This window comes from Actinia tenebrosa, unplaced genomic scaffold (assembly GCF_029948245.1).
Source record: "Actinia tenebrosa isolate PJP-AT-01 unplaced genomic scaffold, QUT_ActTen_1.0 PGA_scaffold16__25_contigs__length_10494907, whole genome shotgun sequence".
Classification (NCBI taxonomy): domain Eukaryota; kingdom Metazoa; phylum Cnidaria; class Anthozoa; order Actiniaria; family Actiniidae; genus Actinia; species Actinia tenebrosa.
In genome coordinates, this window is record NW_028292576.1 from 8,272,289 (window position 1) to 8,288,523 (window position 16,235).

The 16,235-nt window shown below is 36.8% G+C and overlaps 2 protein-coding genes across 2 annotated transcripts; both read left to right on the top strand.

Annotated features, from left to right (window-relative positions):
* The first annotated feature begins 309 nt into the window (after window positions 1–309).
* LOC148910709 (uncharacterized) lies at window positions 310–3,705 on the top strand. The gene is made up of 3 exons (XM_089031321.1): window positions 310–700; window positions 1,996–2,104; window positions 3,132–3,705. Exons 1-3 carry the CDS (start codon window positions 374–376, stop codon window positions 3,596–3,598), a joined length of 903 nt encoding a protein of 300 aa, XP_088887447.1. The 5' UTR covers window positions 310–373; the 3' UTR covers window positions 3,599–3,705.
* A 705-nt stretch (window positions 3,706–4,410) lies between these two features.
* On the top strand, window positions 4,411–9,720 carry LOC148910710 (collagen alpha-1(VI) chain-like). The gene is made up of 4 exons (XM_089031411.1): window positions 4,411–4,807; window positions 6,775–6,893; window positions 7,451–7,753; window positions 8,949–9,720. Exons 1-4 carry the CDS (start codon window positions 4,690–4,692, stop codon window positions 9,195–9,197), a joined length of 789 nt encoding a protein of 262 aa, XP_088887537.1. The 5' UTR covers window positions 4,411–4,689; the 3' UTR covers window positions 9,198–9,720.
* Window positions 9,721–16,235: the final 6,515 nt, after the last annotated feature.

Here is a 16,235-nt window from a genome sequence, read left to right on the forward strand (position 1 = left end):
AGAAGAGGGTTTTTCTTATGGCTTTGGTTTTTCTCTCCCTAACCAGAAAATCAACATTCACTAGCTTCCCTCTTTTTTGAGCCTTGTATCCTGCACACATAGAGTGGTAGATTGTAGAAGTTAAAATTAAAATATCAGGAAAAAAGGTGGGCAAGCGCAGCTGAGGATGTAATTGAAATTATACATGTCGTGATTTGATCACTACTCCCTGTGTGATATTAATTAGTTCTTAGCCATCAAACATTAAAGGAAACTTTAAATAAACATCTATCTTTTCCGATAGCGCTTATTTCTTGGCACTGCTGAAGCTGTTCGAATCTTGACTCAGAAAGCAGTCTCTCAGTTTCAAAATTCGTTTTTGGTATCATCCGAAATGTCAATCTGTTTAAGCTTCTTATTCGCCATTATATCAGTACTAGATTTTCAATCGGTAACCTGTGTTCCTTCCGAAGGAACATATCTAACGAAACTTGCCTTCAAAGCGCTAAAAGGAACGGTTATAGAGCTCAGCAAAGCTGAAGATAAGTTTGATTGTGTCTGGAAATGCGAGCGTCGTTCGGATTGCTTGTCCCTAAACCTTGCGACTCGACCGGACACTGATGGGTTGTATGAGTGCGTGTTGATGGCCAATCACCAAGACGATCCCTCTGGAGTTTCATTAGAGTCTTCAACAACATATCATCACTATACTCGCTCCGTGGTAAGAAAATGACTACGTATAGCTTAGTAGCCAATTCTTCATCATATCAATATTACTCACTTCTCGAATCGAGCCGCAAAGTCGACATGTCAAAGAGGAATTTTGAGATGAGAATTTTCATATCAGCCTTTTACTCCGACGAAGGACTAGCGTCCGAAACGTCAGTAAGTTTTTTCATCTTTTCACGGTGTATAATTTACCCTTTTATCATTACTGTTTCATTAGAAACACCGACGCAGCTCACACTAGTTTTTAGTTATAGTTATATCTTCTTATCAGCCTAAAACAAGTTTTAGAAACTTTTACGTAAAATCAGTCGGAAATAGTCATTTTCGTTTTCATGCAGCCATGTTCCGGTTGCGAAACAATAATAACTTTCTCCCTTGGAAAATCTGAAACCTTTATTTTTTCACGGAAAATCATGATAATGATGAATTTTTATTCGTGCAAAAAAAGTTACTCTGTTTATAATAGACAAGTTCACAGTTTCCGACGCCATATTGCTTTGAACATTGACAGAGGATTCTCCTTCGACAGACAAAGGTTGGTCTCGAAAATTTACCTCAGAATGGAAATGTAACGAAAAACGTATCTCTTTCCCCTACGCTTCTTTGTAAATTTGCCCCCAAGCAATATGGCGTCGGAAACCGTGAACTTGTTACAGCGAAATGGCTACGCTTAACTAGATGAGCCCTGGATCAAATTCTAGGGAGGGGGAGGGGGGGAATGATGTCAATGTTACATTCTGAACATCGCATCAGAATTTTGATAAAATGCTCTGTTTTATTATGACGTCATTTGAAAACATTCTTATGATTTTAACGCTAATAAAATCACTGAGAAAATCACACAATAAACTACAAAAATAGTAGTTTTCAGAACTAAAAAAGCAATAATAGCCACAAAATAACGTATATATCTTAGGATAAATAGCTGTTTATAAAATGTTAAAAATTAGGTATATTGATCAGAGCTATCGATTTACTAGCAGAGCTAAATTACTACAAATCCGCCATCATTGTGACGTTTTTCACCGTTCTTTCACCATTGGGAAAAATCGACTTGTGAGAGAAAAAAGAAAGGGAGGAAGATACGAACATGAACGGCGAAAGCCAACGAGAGAACTAAAAGAGAAAGAAGGAAGGAAGTAAAGAGAGAAGGAAAGAACAACAAAATAATAGAAAGAGATTAAAGGAATAGAAAACATTCATAGTTTTAGATTTTGACGTTTAAGACTACAGTACCTCTATACAAAGGGATCATCCAACCATAGGCTCCTTTTCTCGTAATTTCAGGACGCGTCTTCTAGATGTTTCAACGGTGGCACGTGTGAAACCACACCAGACAACCACTGCCTTTGCCATTGCCCTCAGGGGTTCCGTGGAGCGTTCTGCCAGATTGCATGTGAGTATATATGTAAATGTATGTATGTATATAAGTACGCATGTCTAATTTTGACAATATTTTGACTACTAGCGAACTACCTTTATTTTTGTTAAATTGAAACTGAAACCAGTTAACCGAGAGCTGCAGTTGCAACCGATTTTCTCCCCAAATCCTCCCCACAAACCGCAGGCTACTCGGCTAGCCCAACTGGCCCCGGAGCGACGGCTTGTCTGTTGTGTGACAGGAAGTGATTCAAGCGGCTCAGCCGGGCCAACATTCAGGACCTTAAAATAATTGAATTTAAGGTGCTGCCTTCGTAATTACGTCTGCAAATGTTTAGACCCTCAATACTTCTTGGATAAGGACTTGAAACCATAGGCTCCGGTCTCCCAACCCTTCCTTTTCTACATAAATGGGGGATGGTTTGATGGAACCTTTGGAATTATTCGTGTAAGAGTAAGGATTGTTACCGGTTCAACAGCCTATTTATGATTTGAAAGCATAATAATAATAATGATAATAATAATAATGATAATAATAATAATAATAATAATAATAATAATAATAATAGTAATAATAGTAATAATATACCAATTATAGCAATATTCTTATCACGTCTCATATTATAATGAATTATTAGTTAATTATTATTGTCAATAAAGTTATTTATTATAATATACCTATATATTTTGAATAATAATTATTATTTTATTTTAAATCTAATTAACAATCAGTAGGTTTAATAGTGCATTATCGTAGGATCCTAGCCGAAGAGTGTGATCAAAATCTATATATACAATATCTAAATATATCTGCAACAAATTAATAAATAAAATTTAAAAAAAAGAGAAAAAGAAAAACTAATAATAATAATAATAATAACAATAATAATAATAATGATATACAGTGCTCTGTGGCACAGTTTTGGGGACTAGATAGACGCCATCTTGAAAATATGTCTCCTAAAACAGCCCCAAAATGCACTGCAATGTACAGCGCATTGAATTTTAGTTACTGAGTTCTTCATTTTTTTCTTCTTTTCTAGACCAATGGCATAAAATAAACGTAAGCCCTGTCTGCTTTGGAGCCAAAGGTTCATCATATGGGACGTTCTATGTCAAGAAGACAGGAAAGGTTCTAACATTCAAGCTTGTTCATCTATCGGGTTACGTATCATGCTCTTTTTCTTATTCCTCGGCCAAAAGCGATTGGGGCTGTGCTCCTTTCCTTACATATACAGACACATTAATGACTATTATCACCAACAACCAAAACATAAAGATCTTGCCCCAAGATGAGTTTATTTCCAGCTCCGCCCGTCTCGAGTATTCCCTGCCTGGGTTTACATCCAAGTCTCCAGAAATTGTCTTCAAGAACTTTACCACGCCTCTAGATGTCATGGCTGGTCAGGAATTTCGTATTTGGTATGGACAAGATCTGAAGAAGAGCTTAGATGGCAATAATGATGGCACTTCCTGCGCTGATGTATACGTGTATGGTTTGCTAGAGTGATCGCCGTGTGCACGTCCTACGAAAAATACGTACCTGAGCAATTTGTTTGTTTTTCGTCTAGTGGATTGCTAAGCTAGTCATTTAGTGCTTGTACCTCAAATTGATATTGGTTTGTTTTTATCTGGGCCAAATCACTTTCAAGGGACGTTGGAAAAAATGTGTTTTTTAAATGATTTCATATTTTCTCTTCTCCTTCTCCTTCTCCTTCTCCTTCTCCTTCTCCTTCTCCTTCTCCTTCTCCTTCTCCTTCTCCTTCTCCTTCTCCTTCTCCTTCTCCTTCTCCTTCTCCTTCTCCTTCTCCTTCTCCTTCACCTTCACCTACACCTACACCTACACCTTTTCTTTTTCTTCTCTATCTTCTCTTCCGGATCCTCCCTTGCTCCTTGTCTCCTGTCTCCTCCTCCTCAATTTCTCCCTCTTCCCTACTTCTCAGTCCTTTCCCCTCTGTTCGACCACAATCACTACAATATCTCTTCTCTTCTCTTTATTTTCTGTCATATTCTTTTTTCATCGCCTTGCTTTGACCCTTCTCTAAGTTTAGTCCTTGGAAACGCCCTTTCACTTTTTATGTTCATTATATTGATGGTTTTCACGGTGGCCACGTTGGAGGAACTTAACAAACAAAAGAATTGTCAGTGAATTCTTTTGATATATCCTCCAACATGGCCGCCGTGTCTTTTGTTATTTAATTCCCTTGGGAATGGTTGAAAACCATCAATTCCGTCTTCACTTTTTGTTTCTCATAAATTCCTCATATACATCAGTCGTAAATATCAGCTTTATCTTATTGTAAGCTTAGCATATAAACAAATAAAGGTGCATTCCAATGCCCGCCTCTTGCTAAGAAACCGCTTCCTGACACTCCACTAACTAATACCTCAGATAATGTGTCTCCATCTCAATACTTATTTGCATGCAAATGAGCAAATATTGACTCGACAACACAACGTGCAATTAAGTGCTAATACACGTACTTTTTCAAGCGAATCAGAGCAAGTCCATTTTTGGCATATCAAGAACACTGCCGGACGAAAGGAACCCTAGTTAAACTTCACTGACTTGTAACTGGTCAAGCTGAATACAACAAAATTATGCTTGCATATAACTTCAACATGTTTGCCATAGTTACAGTGATTTATTTGTGTTTCATTAGCGCGTGTACATCGTATATCTGGGAGACTGAAAGCTTTTATGAAGATCCCTACAAGCGTAAGTGTCGAAATGTTCATCTAATTCAGTTTTTAAAACTTCTTCTGGAACCTTCACACACTCGTAACATGTCTTATGGTTAACATGATGGCTTTATGAAACCATGGTTTTCATCTCTTTAGCTTCGTTATAACTATTATATACACTTTTTATTAGTTTATTGAACTTTTAAATGAGGTGTAAGCGCAGCGTAACGAAGACGAATAATTCGTTGATATATTATAGTGTTTTTCTCGGGAAGAGTCAACACCTCGTAGGCAAAAACTCTCTACTGTTTTTCTCCATTCGAATCACAATGAACGATGTAATGAATTCTATGATCATTCCTGAATTTTAAGGTCTCAGTTTCTGGCATATTGTGAATGTGTCGGCGGCTTACTGAATTCTGCTGTTTAATTCAACATCAAACGTTGGTGTTAACCAGTGCTTGCTGTTTAAAACAATCGGTTAAACACAAGTCTATCATGAATACAAACAAAGTTAATAACTCGACTAATTAGACGAATGATTTACCGCTCCTAGCACCTTACTTTATAGCCATTTTCTCGATAATTGTAATAGCGCATGGAACAAACATTCTTTCTTAGAAGTACACTGTATTACCTAAACAGCAAACTAAAGCTACGTTTTGCAGATTTTGTACTGGATTAGTATTTTACGGAGACACGTTGCTTCTCTTTTTTTTCAAACTATCTACAAGAATTTATCAAGCACAAACCGTTTATAACTGATGCAGCATGACGACTTTACGACGACACGCAACTTTTATTAGCATTTCAAATCTTGAAGGTTAAATAAAGGTTAAACCAAAGACTTGAATTCCCCAAACAAGATGTAGAAACAGAAGCCCTATATAGATAGACACCTGTCTCGCCAGAGATTTGTCTTTATTTGCTTGCTGCTTTAGGGATGAATTCACGCCGCTAAATATTCTAATAACATTCTAAATACGTTCTTAATGGCGTGTGACATTGTCAATAGAAAGGTCTTACGCTACAGTTATCCGTAGCACTTTCATGCAACCAATCATGCGTGGCCGACGTTGTTTACTTTTTGATCACGGTCATGCACAGCCGGATGAATTAATTCACTTTAAGTCGTTTTATCATGATCCCGATTATGGCCCGTGCAATTGCCGGATCCAGGGTTAAGGTACATTAGAAGGGATCCCGTAGATCAGTTATGTATTTCATTGTTTATGGAGACAAAATTGGCGAATAAGAGAAGCGCACCAGGAGGTCTAGGGTATCCAGCTGGGTTACAAGTAAACCATTTGTATAAACCTTCTGAAAAAGTGATTGGTCTATTTAGCATATTTTATCAATAGTATCTGAACATCATCATGCACATCACTTAACTGGTTAACAATATTGACTTTTCTTCTTCCGTCATGCCCTCCAAATGTCTACCAACCTACTAACCTACCAACCTAACAGCCTACCAACCCACCAACCCACCAACCCACCAACCCACCAACCCACCAACCCACCAACCCACCAACCCACCAACCCACCAACCCACCAACCCACCAACCCACCAACCCGGCTAATTAACTCATTATCTCTCTTCCTAATGACCTTTATTTATTTATAAGTTAAACTAGCCCAAATATTTAGGTTCAGTTGCTATTAGTATATGTTTGTTTATAGTTCACTCAACAAAATTTCAGTAAAAAATGCGAAGCGACGCCGTTCATCTTTGTCTATTCAGTCCATCGCGCAACTGTAATGCATAAAAAAGATCAGTTTTTACGGCTTTAAAATTTTATTTATGTTTTTTAAGTACAAAATGATAGAAAATAATTGTTTTGACATTGTTTTGGCCGTGTTGCCATAGCGACTTAATTCGGTACTCCTACGGAGTACAATTAACGCTATAATTGTACTCCTCTCGACCAATCAGAGTCGAGTAATTTTGTTGAGTGTACTATAAATGAGTTTATAGTAAAAGTATTCTTTTCCCCCCAGAATATCAACTCATTCCTCCAATTTCCAACACCTCACAAAAGTTTGCGAGCTATTTCATGGGGCTGCGTATTTCAAGACTTTCAAGTGGCAGAATCAGGAGAGGTCCAAATCAGGGGAAGGTAAGAACACGGTGCTTGGGCGACTAAGAACCTACTTCAGCTCTGGCTTTTGACTTTATTGGTAGACGTAGGTTGAATAAGGGGCATGGGGACATGCGCTAGCTCAGTGCTACAACTGTTTCTCACCACTGTGATTGGATTCTCGGCTCGAGTTAATTAGATGTGTTGCGTTCTTTCCATTTCTTCGGGAGCTCTGGTGCTTCATCCTCCTTTCGTTGGCAACACGTGAGTTGAGAGGTGCGTGCATGGAATCTAGTGTGAGTGAAAGTGAATGTTGGTTTGAAACTTGTTTTTTTAATATTGAATAGAGATTTTGCACCATCACGTGTCCACACCCATAATACAACTTGGGCTACCTGTGGTTAGATGGCAAGACAATACAATCCCTTTGCTCTCTGGAATTGAACAAATTTTTCTTCTTATGTGAAACGATTATATTGTTCCTGCCATCTGTTATGACTGCCGTCACGTGATGGTGCAAAACCTTTATTTGATCATTGAAACTATGATTAACTTAATTGAAGTTTTACAGCAGCATCTCGTTTTTTGTATTGTAGGCAAGTAACATAGTCTTCGTTCTGGACTCATCTTCCTCAGTCGGGAGAAGACATTTCCAACAAGAGGTGAAAGCAATCCACACCATGGTAGCCAAATCAAGAGACGATAACCGGTATGGTATTGTTGTATTTTCAACCGATGCTTTCATCCAAATGAACTTTGCAGACAAGAGGACCACACTGAAGAAACTAAAAAAAGTGCCTTTCATTCCTGGAAGAACTAACATTCAAAAGGGACTTTTACTTGCAAAGACATTGTTTGAAGACCCCGAATCAAACAAAACTAAAGGTGCACTCAATAAGGTAAGAATTAGGAAAGGAATAAAGATGAACATATGATTGGGATTTTGGATCTCATGATCAAAATTCGTGTTCAGTCTCTAAAGCGACTGCTGCAGTTATTCATGCTAGTTATTAATATTCTGCGCCCTAGTACTATAGGGTATATCCGTTGATTCCCATCAAATCATGATGTTTTTTGTTATTGATGATGATAATAGTACATCAAAACTAGAATTCGAAAGGAAACACACTTGCCGGTCACTTTCATTAAGCTTGGTCGATGATTTTGACAAGCCAAACAGCCCAAACAACAAGAAAGTTTTTTAATGATAAGAAGACGAATAATTAACTGCTGAACTTCTGATATTGGTTATGTGCGGTGACATGACAGGCATAAGTTCTCGTAGTTAATGATCTGGCCTGGAGAACATAAAAGCCTCTGTAATATAACATCTAATAATATGGATAAAAGGGTAAGTGTAGCATTTTTGGTTTTGGAGATAACTAGATAAAAACTAGTGTGAGCTGCCTCGGTGTTTCTAATGAAACAGTAATGATAAAAGGGTGATTTTACACTGTGAAAAGTTCTTGAAGAAACTTACTGACGTTTCGGACGCTAGTCCTTCGACGGAGTAAAAGAGAAAGAGGTGGTAGAAAGGAGTGTTTATATACTGAGAACAAAACAAAAGAAGCCAATGCGAACAAGGTGGGCAAGGAAACGAAAGAAACAATCAAAAGACAAAAGAGTGGGTTAGTTAAAAGCAAAGCGTTCATTAATCCCGTTGGGACAAAAGCTGACAAACAGTGCTCTTTTACTCCGACGAAGGACTAGCGCCCGAAAGCAAGATTTTTCATCTTTTCACGATGTCAAATTTAGGAATACATACTTGAATAGTTTAACTAAATGTCATAGTATAACGAAATTAGAGTTAAACGAAGACGCGAAAAACTGGAAAATGACTAATCAATGTAATTCAAGAAAGAGAATAAGGAAGGAGAAAAAAGAAAGAAAAGATTAAAGAAGAAAAGAAAAAGAGAAGGAAGGGAAGGGAAGGGGAAAGAAAACGAAGAAGAGAACAAAAAAACAAAATGAAAAATAAGAAAAAATAAGGAAAGGCGGAGAAACCTTTTACAATTGAATAATGTTACAGAGCCACCAAAGTGCTTATTGCTGCAGTAATGAACCTCCTTTTAATGTTAAAACATTTTTCTGCAGGTCCTCTTGATCACTGACGGATTATCGAACGTACAAAAGGAGTTGACCCTTTACCGCGCATTTGAGTTGAAGATGATGGGAGTTCAAATCTACGTCGTTGCTGTCGGCAGATTTGTGTACGGCATTCCAGAATCTATTGGCCTGGCTACTACATCTCTGAGGCATCTCTTCCGAGTGCGAAACATGAAGGCGTTTCTCAACGTTGCAAGAATGATTCCCAGCGTGCCCTTCCGATCCGCACTTCATTGACAGGGTAATTAGTAGTCTGCAATATTCCTGCCTGGACATTTCTCAGGGTACAGGAGATGCAAACCTGTAATTTCGTCAGGTCGTCGGGTAATTTGTAGATATATTATTGGCAATAAGTTGACGGCAACTTTCCATATGTAGAAGACACCTTTAGTCTAGTATTGGATACAAGAAAATGACTAAAAGGACCTTTATGAGGAATGATTGATATGGAAACAACTGTCTATGTGTACTAGAAAGTAAAACGAGAGCTTTTAAGATCCAGATGCATGGATGCATGGGTCCGCTATATATTTTGTTATGTTTTGGCTTCCGCGTATGAAGTTTCAATGTTATATGAGTTCATAGTATAGACCACTGTCGATCTTCGTCAATATACAAAGAAATCCCATTACAAGCCTCCAAATGTTAAATGTTTATATATACCTTGAAACAACCGGCTCAGGGTTCAGGGTTCAGTCCCGGCTTGGTTTTTCTTGATGGAATTTGTGACCTTAGTTAGATTGCTGTTGTTTTCTTCTTATTGTTTTGTTGTATTTTTTTAAATGTTGTTTTGTCATGTTAACTTTGAATTTGCATCCAACATAATTTTGTCTGAGAGGAGTTTATATATTTGGAGACAATAACGATTAACAAGTTGTCAAAGTCAGCTCCTACTATGCAATGTTTATTGTCAGCCATTATTTTCGTCAGATATTTAGGTGTATATAGGATAGAAATATAGTTATATAAGACATAGCCTGCAGAGCAGACGTTCTTGTGATGGGTTTGAGGAAAAATCGGGGTTTTGGGGTTCCTGTTTCGACTACGTGCCCGCGAGAAAAATGGGACCTTGCAAAAAAAAAAAAAGGAATGCATATCTCCTTGCTCGGTTTCAATTCTCGCTCGTTCCAAATGTCCAAAGTTCCCCCAAAACCCCGGTTTTTACCCAAACCCACAAGAACGCCTGCTTTGCAGGCTATATAAGATAAGGTAAGCTTCAATTTTGTAGTTTATACTGATGCATAACCATGACATCAGCAGAGTCGTAATAAAAAGAATAACATGAAGGTGACCTCTAGTTAATCGACATATGTGATAAATGTCAGAAGACTAGAAAAGTTTTCTATTCAAAATAAAATGAGTTGTAATCAACTGTAAAAAACAAGTGTCAAAACATTAAATGATAGATAACACACTTGAATCAGAGCTTAGTCACTGGCTGTATGCTATATTATTTGAAACGAAAATGAATACATAATAGAGAGTTTAGATTGACATTTTTTTCTCCCCGCAAACGGCAAACGTTGACCACGTTTTCATAGTTTTCCTGTATTTTACTTTACCTTTTACAAACCTTCTCACCAAGCGCAAATACTCTTGTTTTTCTACTACTTGGACTTTTTTGCGATTCTTTTTCGGTAATTTAAAAGAATTGCTTACTGGTCAACTGACGTTTCACGTTTGCCGTGAACGTAAATCTAAAACTCTCTTATATTAAAAATGAGGTATTCTAACGAAAAGACTGACTGCTAAATTGGTACTGATATTCTATGCAGAGAGATACGCATGCGCAATTTTGACGACAACACGACAGGACCCAATGCAAAGCAAACGCAAAGCAACGCAACGCAACGCAACGCAACGCAACAGGGGGAAAAAGGAAAGAAAATAAAGAAACACAGCACAAGGGGGAGTAGAACAAAGAAACACAAACAGGGACACAAAGAGAAGAGAAGAGAATTATGAAGTAACGGTTACAATCTCGCGTTCTGATTGGCTGTGAGCGCGTGCTTTATGAGTGCACACAGCCTACACGCGCGCTCACTTTCAGTTGCGTCATTCCTATCTAAAATAACGATTATAGTAAATTGTATTTTATAAAAGAAATAAAAAACTTGCTTGCAGTGCTGTGTGAACTAAAGCACTTGGGGATTGGCAGATCACTCGAGATCCGCTACGCGTCGTGCTTCTCTTAACACTTCTCTCGTGTTCTGCCAACCCCCGCGTGCTTTATGACAGCACACAGCACGCGCGCGCGTTTTCTGTTTCTTCAATACAAGATAATCAAAAACGTGGGCCCTTTTTCTTCTCCAAAAGGTAACTAAGGAGATTACAATACAAACTAATAGAACAAGTCAAGTCTGCATCTAGTTTTCTCTTATCGATGTATTTGTCATCGATGTTCAAATGGAACTGGTCTTGGTTAAATCAATCAAAAGTCTTTCCTGGTTTTAGGGCTTGTGCCGACACAATTACCGGTCGGGTTTTTCAGTCTCTTTGTTATATAATTGAGCTGCTTTACTTAGAAGAGAGTAGTGAATATACGGAAAGCTTAAGGGAAAAAAGCGTTTTCTTTCAAAGATTGTTTATACTTAGTGTGATGGTAATCGATCTCAAGGTGAAGACGTTGTTCAGAAACTCTGGATTTGACTTCTCAGTTCAGTCATAATCGCCGTTATCTAGACGTATTTAGATTTTTAATTCTTACCCCAAACCCAAACTTAAGATTTGTTCTCAATAAATGAAGAATGTTGATGAAGTTATCCTTTTGTAGAAGTATAAATCAAGAGTCTGTTTTTCTCTTGTGTTTTTCTTTATTGAAATTTGCCGAAAACTTCGAAGTTTAAAAGTTTCATTTTTAAGGAGAGATTTTTTTGTTATGAAGTATTTTTCAAGAATATAGATAATTTATTTTCAAGTTCAAGGAAGTGTTTTATCTCTATTTCATTCTGTTTGAATTTCTCGACTGTATACACCTACTTGCAAGACCTTTGTCATACGAAAATAGAACATTAGTGATTTAGTGGGATAGGAATTATATTAAAAAACAAAAAAAGATCACTGAAGCTGAACTTTTTTCTTTGTCTTTTAATCTTTCCTTTCTCACTAAATTACTAATGTCTATTCTTGTATGACAACCTTCTTGCAAGTAAGTGTAAATTAAAATCGAAAGCTTAAAATAGTCCTTCTAAATGGCTTGCTCATAAATAAGTTATTCACAGTCATATATTTTTTAAGTTCATCGACGCGAGCCTTAGGCAAGTGGCAAACAGAAATAAGGCCTTCCTTCCTACACGACTTCAAACAAACGAATATTCAACGCGGCGCGCATGCGCAACCACGTCTCCTCTTTGTCCATGTTTTCTGTTATAGAATACTTCGAAATCATCCCTAAAGTGATTCATCCCACGTTTTTCTGAGTAATCTGAGCCATCTAGCTTTAAACATCAGTCTAGTAACATTTTTTGCCTATCTTACTTCTAATGGTCTCTCCGAACTCATTTCCGTTGTTGACTGGAGTTAAAATAGCTTACTCTGTCGGCGTCCCCACAAAACTGATTCGCCATTTTTCGTTGGGGACATTAAGAATACCGAAGACATACAGATCAAGGACAATTCTATTGTGAGTAAGATTTTTTAATGCACACTTTATTGTTTGGCTCGTGGGAGTAACAAAGCTAGTTATTGCTATTGGCATTATGATAATAATATCTTTTCGCCATATATGCGTTGGTTGTTGACCTTTCTTTGGTACCGGACTTTGAGTTTTAATGTTTTTAGCCGATAAAAGAATCTGAGCACATTGGCAAACATTGACAACCAAATATTCTCTTCAAAACAGTTGGTTTAGAAAGTTTTTTTTGTACAGACCCGTTCCAGCTCTAATAATTCTTGGCTTAAAAGAATTCAACAAATAACAATTCTTAGTTTTGTAGTCTTCGACCAACACTAAACACGGATGCGAGGGAGGACTATTAGTTTTGTGAATGAAAAAAAAAAAAAAAGGTTACGTAAAATTAAGATATAGGCAACTAATAATTTTACGTACATTCAGTTTTTTCTTAAAACAACGCAGAATCTATACTAACTAAACTCGTTTAAGCTGCGATAACATCTTTATCAAAAAAGAATATCAAAGTCTCCTTTTCTATCAGAATAAAAATAATAAATAAACATAAATATAACAAACCAATGTGTTTTACGAGGGTGGAATTTAATGAGCTATAGGTGGGCTGGTAACAAACCTGTGTCCCTTGTCCTGTGATTGGAATGCAACGGCATCTTGAAATTAATTGTGGACTTGGATAGGAGCTTACATGGAAATACAAAAGAAATGACACAAATTCCATCGGGAAAAAGTGTGATTCTTTTTGTATTTCCATGTAAGTCTCGCATTCAAGATAATTTCAAAAGCCGTTTTCGAATGGCAGTTTTAATTGAATCAAGCTACAGTTTTCAAATTTTACTTAAGTTTTGGAATGCACTTACTGCTGATCTAAAAAATAGTAATAAATATTTATGGTTTTAAGCGTTGTCTTTTTAAAAGGATATTTAATAAAGATTAGATTAGTATTTGTAGCTTTTATAGATTATCCTTATAGATTTCGAATAATTAAAGTGTTCGTATATAGTTTTGATACATTATATATGTATATAGTGTTAATGGATTGTAAATTATTTTATACTTTATTTCTATTATATTGTGACTGAAAAGTCCTGTCAAAGGGAGCTTCAGTAAAAAGTATGTATGTATGTATTCATCTCATTGCCATTGTTATCGCCACCCCGGTTTAGCTCAGTTGGTAAGAGCGTCGGTCTGTTGTGCGGGAGGGTCGTGGTTCAAGCCCTCGGCCGGACCAACACTCAGGGTCTTAAAATAACTGAGGAGAAGGTGCTGCCTTTTGTAATTACATCTGCAAATGCACGTGGCTCGGATGATCACGTAATGGCGGTCCCCGTCCCTAATTAACTAGAGACGTTTAAAAGAGGACCACGAGTTTATCAGTTGAATTACTGTCAAAGCTGTTATCCTCTATAACAAGTTTATTATTATTATTATTATTATTATTATATGTTATTATTTTATTATTATTATTATTTATTGCTTTTTTCGTTACTTTTACGACTTTGTTGAGTTGGCGATGTAGTTCATTTTAAAAAAAAACGCAATCTCCTTATACGAATAATGCCGAATAGCGCCGTTACCCTAGCTTAACATAGGGTATTATCTCCTGATATTGTCTAGTTTATTGTCCAGTTAGAACCAACACAATCTGCCCTGCTTGATCAATGTCACTCAAGATTGTATACGTACCGTCCATTATCTCAGAATTTGCCGTACTTACCACGTTTTCTCATCATTCAGAGTACAAGCGTCTTACGTGTTGTTTTAAAGTGTTTTGTCAATGTTCTATAGGTTGTCAAAAACTCCTGTATAATAAGCGTTTTAAAATTCTAGTGTCATCCTTCATATAGGAAGAATAAATCAAATTAACCCTCTTTCATTGAGATTTTTGAGGGTCTTTTGTTGTTTAAAGGAAGGAAAGGACGTGCTGAGTGACCAGCACCCGGATTTATTTTACTAAAAGTTTAAAAAAAGAAAACTGAGTTCAAATGCTTTCTACATCTAAACCGGCAAAAGTATTTCTATTTATTTTACGACTAGCATTCCACTTCTGAAGAATTAACGTTTTTCTGACATGCTATTTAGTAAAAATGTAATCCATTTATTTCATTTCTTGTGTAGTCAAATTGTTTCCTGCTGTTGGTAACAATCTTAGAGCAAGTTTCGGCAACTCTGTCGGGTGCGAAATTCGGCCTCATTTAAAGCTTAGTTGGTGTGGCGTCTCCGAACACGATTAAAAAATAATCAACACCAATCAAATTTATGCCTGTACTTAATTATTATGCCAGAAAAGCCTGGAAATCACCTTCCTGCCAGAGGGATTTATCGGCAACGTACACTCATATCTTAAAATTAGCTTAAAAATCTTCTAGGCTTTTCAATCCATTCAAATTTGTATACTGTAACAGATTATTTTTCTATCGTTTGCTTAATATCTTTATATTGTATAGGAATGAGAAACCTTTAATAGTTATCTGATTGACTGCCTAAGACTGTAGTGAGCTGGACGTGACTTTTTTTGGCATGAGTTGTTAGTGGGGAGAAATCTTGTTACTCAGTCAGAGCTCGAACCAAGTATAATCTACCCAAGAGAAGAGCAGGTGGTTCGGAAATAGACCCCCTGGCATATAACGTCAAAGCAGCAGAGCAGCTCAACTGGATGACATGTCCCCCAAATTAAGTTGCGTTCCGACGTGCTGAAGGGGTCTATATATAGGAAACCATTAATTAATAACCCTAGTTTCAGGTAAAAAAGTCCAATGATACGTTTTTGCTCAAACCTATTTGTCATAGTGTCATCTTCAATTCATTTTTAGATATAGACCCCATTGCATTGATTTAATCCTAGAGGAATTGTTTCTAGGGACAAATAATAATGTCCATCTTTTTCTTATGCAAAAAAAAGCCATTGTTTGTCACAAACTCTTGCGACAGCGTTTAATGGGTCACATAGACTATCGTCTATAGACCCCTCGTATTGATTTTTAAGAGAAATTGTTCTGGGGACAAAATAATAGGCCGTCTTTTCTTAATGCAAAAAAATCCAATTGTTTTGTCACAAACTCTTGCGACAGGTTAATGGGCAATAGACTATCGTCTATAGACCCCTCGTATTGATTTTTAAGAGAACTGTTCTGGGGGACAAATAATAGGCCGTCTTTTTTATGCAAAAAAAAAGTCCATTGTTTTTTTCTCAGAACATTGTTTTTCTTGGGACCTCAAGGGGTTATATTGGCCATCCATTGATTCTTTAAAACATGGAGCTTGTGCCATTCAGTATTATATGAAGCGTTTTAAAGCTATGTTATTTTGTATAAGCAATTCAATAAACAAGAAACATTAGAAGAACGTGATGGAGTGGAAAATCAATGTAGTGGGCTGGTAATGGACTTTTAATCTTTTCCCCGAACTGACCCGCAAAATATATATTAAGAAGAACTAAAGGAAAAAACCATGTCGTATAGCGGCTTTTAAAAAAATGCTACTCTACATATATCTTCAGTAAGCTTCTACAATCTTTATAACTAATTACTATTATTAACTTTATAATAAAAAAAGCTGTGGTTGAATTTTTAAAACTTGAGTACCTTATCAACGAACAAACATTATAATATACAAGTAATGGCAGTATGTGAGCTTCCACCCACGCC

Excerpts from the sequence above, each read along its gene's own strand:
- LOC148910709 (XM_089031321.1), top strand. The coding sequence starts at position 374 with ATGTCAATCTGTTTAAGCTTCTTATTCGCCATTATATCAGTACTAGAT. Across the intron at positions 701-1,995 it reads ATCACTATACTCGCTCCGTG|GACGCGTCTTCTAGATGTTT; the intron begins GTAAGAAAATGA and ends TCGTAATTTCAG. Across the intron at positions 2,105-3,131 it reads AGCGTTCTGCCAGATTGCAT|ACCAATGGCATAAAATAAAC; the intron begins GTGAGTATATAT and ends CTTCTTTTCTAG.
- LOC148910710 (XM_089031411.1), top strand. The coding sequence starts at position 4,690 with ATGCTTGCATATAACTTCAACATGTTTGCCATAGTTACAGTGATTTAT. Across the intron at positions 4,808-6,774 it reads TTATGAAGATCCCTACAAGC|AATATCAACTCATTCCTCCA; the intron begins GTAAGTGTCGAA and ends TTTTCCCCCCAG. Across the intron at positions 7,754-8,948 it reads CTAAAGGTGCACTCAATAAG|GTCCTCTTGATCACTGACGG; the intron begins GTAAGAATTAGG and ends ATTTTTCTGCAG.